This window comes from Arachis ipaensis, chromosome B3 (genome assembly GCF_059453495.1).
Source record: "Arachis ipaensis isolate K30076 ecotype BB chromosome B3, ASM5945349v1, whole genome shotgun sequence".
Lineage (NCBI taxonomy): Eukaryota > Viridiplantae > Streptophyta > Magnoliopsida > Fabales > Fabaceae > Arachis > Arachis ipaensis.
The window spans coordinates 136,149,451-136,155,727 of NC_142438.1; the positions used below are offsets into that span (position 1 = coordinate 136,149,451).

Below are 6,277 nucleotides of genomic sequence, written 5' to 3' on the forward strand. Positions count from 1 at the left end.
ATCTTTTTTTAAAAGATCTTTTTTCCTTAAAAAAAAGATGTTTTTCATGTAATAAATGAACAAAAAAGTACTTTTATACTGTTATATCCAAACATAATTGATAGATAAAAAGATCTTTTTACATGAGATATCCAAACATAAAATTACTTTTACTTTTCTATAAGATCTTTTAAAAAAAGATAACTCAAAAAAAGATCTTTTTTTAAAAGCTCACCCAAACAAGCCCTTAGTTCGCTTAAGTAAGTGTCAAGAGTTTGAATTTCATATTGTGTATACAATAATCCATTGGCCAGCAACAAACTAACAACCCTTCGATGGAAACTCAGGTGTAATAATTTTGAATGATTTGACTAAATTTTTATCTAACGATTCTCAACTATCAACTTTACGTAAAGTCAACTGGAATTTTCATCTAAAACTCAGTATCACGACGAATTAATTATTGGTTTGCCGAGTTAGGGGATATATGCGGAAAATAAAGTTTGGCGCAATTTTTTTTTTCTTCAGTCCCGTTCCGCGGGTTCAAGTTAAAATACTAAAAGTACTAAAGAGGCATCAGCGCCAAAAGAACCCTAATTGTTCCCTCTCTTCGAAGTTCGAAGAGCTCTTTCTACGTTCTTCTCCAGTCTTCTTCTCCGCCACCACATTCCATAGCATTTTTCAGTGATCTGAAAACTCCATTAACCAAATTCACACTCCATTCTCCTTCATACTTGCACCCTCTGACACTGTAACCCTTCGTACACAGTTAATTAGGCCCCAGAAGAAGTTATTGAACGAAAAGAGAGAAAACAAAAAACCCTAACTTCTTCCGACGCTCGAACTGAACAGAGGCACTTCTTCAAATCCTACTAAAGGAACTGAGCGAAACGGAACGAAACGAAGCGAGTGTCTTTTGCCGACTTTGACCTTCCACTGTGAACGACTTCGGTATTTACTTCAAACTCTTAATTCCGCTGAAATCGCGCACCCTTTCGTACTTTTCTGCTCGTTCATCGTTTTCATTTTTTTTCTCTTTTTCCTCCTCCTATTTAAACCTGTTGTGAGTTTCGAGGTTGTGTGTGTGTTTTGGGTTCTCCAGTGTCAGAACTGCAAAACGACTGAAGGCGGTGCTTGTTTCATCCGCCGTAAGCGCCTGCCGTGGAACTGATTCCTAGGCGGATGCTTACAAATACGGTGTAGTTGCAGAAGTGATGATTTGTGAAATCTTCTTTTATTTATAGAAAAAAGAATAGGGAAGTGAAACCCTAGATTTCATTTTAGAAAATACGAACAGTTTTTTTTGCTGTTCTCAAAATTTTTGTGCCAACAGTGAACTGTTGGCTGTAAAATTTGCAAATTAATATTCGCTCAAGAATTATGAATATTGGCTGGGATCTATTTGGTTTGGAGTCAAGTGAAATGTTTGATCTAGTTTCTCCTAAAGTTTTGCGCTTGTGTGTCTTGGTTTACAGTTCCGCATTTGAGATTTTTTGCTGTTTTGGTTTGTGAATTGCATGCTGATTGATTTTATGTGATGCTTTTTGTTGTGCATAGTTCATGTGATTAAGCAGGGGTCAGGCTCTTCGTATAATTATCTTGATTGTTTGCAGGGAATTGTACAAAACTAGTGATGTTATGTTTACTACTACTGTGAATATAGGCTCACTTAGAAGTGGATAAGACAGGAATTCTGTGCTTCTGCCTTCTGGATTGCTGTTGCTACCTCAACTGTGTCTTTACTAATACCGTGGAAGAAAATTTGCCTTCTGCACACCAAACTGGAATTTGCCAAAATTTCTCCCTCAAAAGGTCCTACACTCCTACTTACTGGAATCATTCATAGTATATCTGTATATGCTCTTATGGTGTGCAAACAATTTTCATTTGCTACCTGGATGTGGTAACAGTTTTTGGAACTTTGCTATTTGCTGTGTTGACAACTGAACCATACATCTGGCCTGTATGTATTGGGGACTAAAGTGACATATCAGTTTATTTTCTATTTTGTTGAGTGTTTCTGATATGTGCAATGAAAAATCCAACTGCATTGCAATTACTTGTTTTCACATGCCAAATGATAATGGAATAAATTCCAATCCTAGTGTACTCTAGTTCCATATTATGCTTTATGACCGAACTTGTTGAGATAGGAATCTGCTGGACAATTTGTTGGTCTATCTACCCATATTATGTGTTCTCCAAAGAGAATAGTAATCCTATTAGCATCCATAACTGCTTGTTCAGAATCCTTAGTTACAAATTTTCCCTGTTCTTTCAGAGAGATAATACACCATGGTTGAGCTTAGGAATGGAAGTGCCCAAGCTGCCAATGGAAAATCTAGCGCTGCTGGATCTGCATATTCTATTGATCTGAATGCATTTCAAACCCGACTTAAGTTGTTCTATTCACACTGGGATGAACAAAGAACGGATCTCTGGGGCTCCTCGGATGCAATTGCTGTTGCATGTCCACCACCTTCAGAAGATCTGCGATACCTGAAATCAACAGCACTAAATTTATGGTTGCTTGGGTTTGAATTCCCGGAGACAATTATGGTCTTCATGAAGAAGCAGATCTATATCTTATGCAGTCAAAAGAAGGCATCTATATTGGAAACTGTGAAAAAACCTGCCAGAGAGGCGGTTGGTGTGGACCTTGTTTTACATGTCAAACTGAAAAATGATGATGGAACTACTCTAATGGATTCTATATTTCGTGCCATCCGCACTCAATCAAAGGCTGATGGGCATGACTCTGTTACTGTTGGATACATACAGAGAGAGGCTCCTGAAGGGAAGTTGCTTGAAACATGGGCTGATAAATTAAAGAATACAGAATTTCATCTGATTGATGTGTCCAATGGGTTTTCTACATTGTTTGCTGCAAAGAGTAATGAGGAGCTTATATCAATTAAGAGAGCAGCATATCTGACCACTAGTGTGATGAAAAACTTTGTGGTTTCGAAACTTGAAAATGTAATTGACGAAGAGAAGAAAGTTAGTCATTCCGCATTGATGGAGGAGACTGAAAAAGTCATACTTGAACCCTCAAAAGTCAATTGTAAATTGAAGGCAGAGAATGTTGATATTTGTTACCCCCCAATTTTTCAGAGTGGTGGGGAGTTTGATCTAAGACCTAGTGCTGTCAGCAACGATGAATTACTTCACTATAACTCTGCAAGTGTAATTATATGTGCTGTTGGAGCCCGGTATAAGAGTTATTGCTCGAACATTGCTAGGACCTTCTTGATTGATGCAGAGCCTCTTCAGAGTAAGGCTTATGAGGTTCTACTCAAAGCCCATGAAGCTGCCATTGGTTCTTTGAAGCCTGGGAACAAGCTGAATGCTGCTTACCAGGCTGCAGTTTCTGTTGTGGAAAAGGAGGCTCCTGACTTGATTTCCAATTTGACAAAATCAGCTGGGACAGGCATTGGCATTGAGTTTCGTGAGTCTGGGTTGAATCTTAATGCTAAAAATGAGCAGATAATAAAGGAAGGCATGGTTTTCAACGTGTCCCTTGGATTTCAGAATTTACAGTGTGAGAGCAGTAAGTCTAAGAACAAGAACTTCTCTCTGTTGCTTGCTGACACAGTCATCATCAGCAAAGATAAGACAGAGGTTGTGACTTTGATGAGCTCAAAGGCTCTAAAGGATGTGGCTTATTCATTCAACGAGGACGAAGAAGAGGAAAGGCCAAGTAAAAGATCCCGTGGGATTGATGGAGAGCCCGTTGTGTCTAAGACAACTCTTAGATCAGACAATCATGAAGTTTCAAAGGAGGAACTTAGAAGGCAGCATCAGGCAGAGCTTGCTCGTCAGAAGAATGAAGAAACTGCAAGACGGCTTGCTGGTGGTGGAAGTGAGAGTGGAGAAAACAGGTCATCTGTGAGGACTACTGCAGATCTGGTGGCATACAAGAACATAAATGATGTTCCCCCTCCCAGAGAGATGATGATTCAGGTTGATCAGAAGAATGAAGCAGTTCTTCTGCCTATAAATGGAAGCATGGTGCCTTTTCATGTGGCTTTCATTCGAACTGTTTCCAGTCAGCAGGATACCAACCGCAACAACTATATCAGGATTATCTTCAATGTTCCTGGTACACCTTTTAATCCTCATGATGCGAACTCAATGAAGTTTCAGGGATCTATATATTTGAAGGAGGCTTCATTCCGCTCCAAGGATTCAAGGCACATAGGTGAGGTTGTTCAGTCCATTAAAGCACTGAGGCGACAAGTTGTATCGCGGGAGTCTGAGAGAGCCGAGAGGGCAACCTTGGTCACTCAGGAGAAACTGCAGCTTGCAAATAATAGGTTCAAGCCGATAAGATTGTCTGACCTTTGGATCCGCCCTGTTTTTGGTGGTCGTGGAAGGAAGATACCGGGTACACTTGAGGCACATGCAAATGGATTTCGATATTCTACCACCAGGCAAGATGAGCGTGTGGATGTGATGTTTGGTAACATCAAGCATGCATTTTTTCAGCCAGCAGAGAATGAAATGATTACGCTCTTGCACTTCCATCTTCACAACCATATTATGGTAGGAAATAAGAAAACCAAGGATGTTCAGTTTTATGTTGAGGTAATGGACATGGTCCAAAATGTTGGAGGGAGTAAGAGGTCTGCCTATGACCCTGATGAGCTTGAAGAAGAACAACGTGAGAGAGAGAGGAAGAATAAGATTAATGTGGAGTTTCAGACTTTTGTGAATAGGGTAAACGATCTTTGGGGACAGCCCCAATTCAATGGCCTTGACCTTGAATTTGATCAACCCCTTAGAGAACTTGGCTTCCCTGGCGTACCTCACAAGTCATCTGTATTCATTGTTCCGACTTCAGCATGCCTTGTTGAACTGATTGAGAACCCTTTCCTTGTTGTGACACTGAGCGAGATTGAGATTGTGAATCTAGAGAGAGTTGGGCTTGGGCAGAAGAATTTTGATATGACTATAGTTTTCAAGGACTTCAAGCGGGACGTCCTTAGGATTGATTCCATCCCTTCAACTTCTCTAGATGGCATCAAGGAATGGCTGGACACAACTGACATCAAGTATTACGAGAGCAGGCTGAATCTGAATTGGCGTCAGATCCTGAAGACAATCACTGATGACCCACAAGGCTTTATTGAAGGTGGCGGCTGGGAGTTTCTGAATCTGGAAGCTACTGATTCAGAATCCGAGAATTCTGAAGAATCGGACAAAGGCTATGAGCCATCGGATATAGAGCCTGAATCTGAAACAGATGATGATGATTCTGACAGTGAATCGCTTGTGGAGTCTGAGGATGACGAGGACGAGGATGACTCGGAGGAGGATTCCGAAGAAGAGAAGGGAAAGACATGGGAAGAACTTGAGAGGGAAGCAACGAATGCTGACAGGGAGAAAGGGAATGATTCTGACAGTGAAGAAGATCGGAAAAGAAGGAAGGCGAAAGCATTTGGCAAGTCGCGACCTGGTCTTAGTGGTGGCATGCCTAAGCGGCCCAAGTTGCGGTAGATCTTGGTTTTCCTTTGCTAGTAGTTTCTTGTTTAGTGCAGTGCTTTTTCGTTTTAGCTTTCCTAATTGGGATGCAGATTTCGGGGAATTCTCTAATCCATCCATATATAATGTGGTGTAAGCGGAAATCGATTATCCGATCAAAATGGAACTTATCCAATTTAATAGTTTTAGCATCCATGGGTATTCTTGTTACTTTAGATCCGTTTCCATTTTGGATTGATATGAATTTGTAGGAAGCTGTTAATTCGTAGTTTAATATATGATATAATGTTGATTAGTTATATTATTGATCTGGGTTGATAAATAGTTTGAATTTATATTTTTCTTTTTTAAAAATATTTGAGCAGTTTTTCTATATTTTATTATTTATTTGTTTATGTATATATTTTATTTCTGGGTACCTGTGTAGCTAAATTGATCTAACTTGGTTTCATTTATATATTTTCTTTTTTAAAATGTTTTACAGCAGTTTTTTCCACCCCAAAGCCTTTCAACATATTACACTAAAGGTTCACGCATAAATAAATTAGAATGGTTAGGAGAGTTTAATTGTAATGTAATGATAGTATAAGATATGATAGTGTGAAATAATTATTTTTGCTTATATAATAATACTTAATATACGTATCAAAATTAAATTTGCCAAATTAATTCCCTTATAATTTTTTTTTGAAAGGTAATTCCCTTATAATTAAACTGTTTTGTGTAGCGTATCACTAGTTCGCCACATCAACCCTTCAAAGATTTTAAATATCATCATCTGTATTCCATATTTTAAATTTTTAATGTTATGTTT

The 6,277-nt window shown here is 38.9% G+C and overlaps 1 protein-coding gene across 2 annotated transcripts; it reads left to right on the forward strand.

Annotated features, from left to right (window-relative positions):
• The first annotated feature begins 491 nt into the window (after positions 1-491).
• Positions 492-5,762, forward strand: LOC107631408 (FACT complex subunit SPT16). 2 transcript variants are annotated; one of them, XM_016334840.3, is made up of 3 exons: positions 492-930; positions 1,593-1,791; positions 2,261-5,762. In XM_016334840.3, the coding sequence occupies exon 3, from the start codon at positions 2,275-2,277 to the stop codon at positions 5,476-5,478; it is 3,204 nt and encodes a 1,067-aa protein (XP_016190326.1). In that variant the 5' UTR covers positions 492-930; positions 1,593-1,791; positions 2,261-2,274; the 3' UTR covers positions 5,479-5,762. The 2 variants fall into 2 exon arrangements, with proteins under 2 accessions (XP_016190326.1, XP_016190328.1); XM_016334842.3 differs by having other exon boundaries at positions 558-930; positions 1,643-1,791.
• Positions 5,763-6,277: the final 515 nt, after the last annotated feature.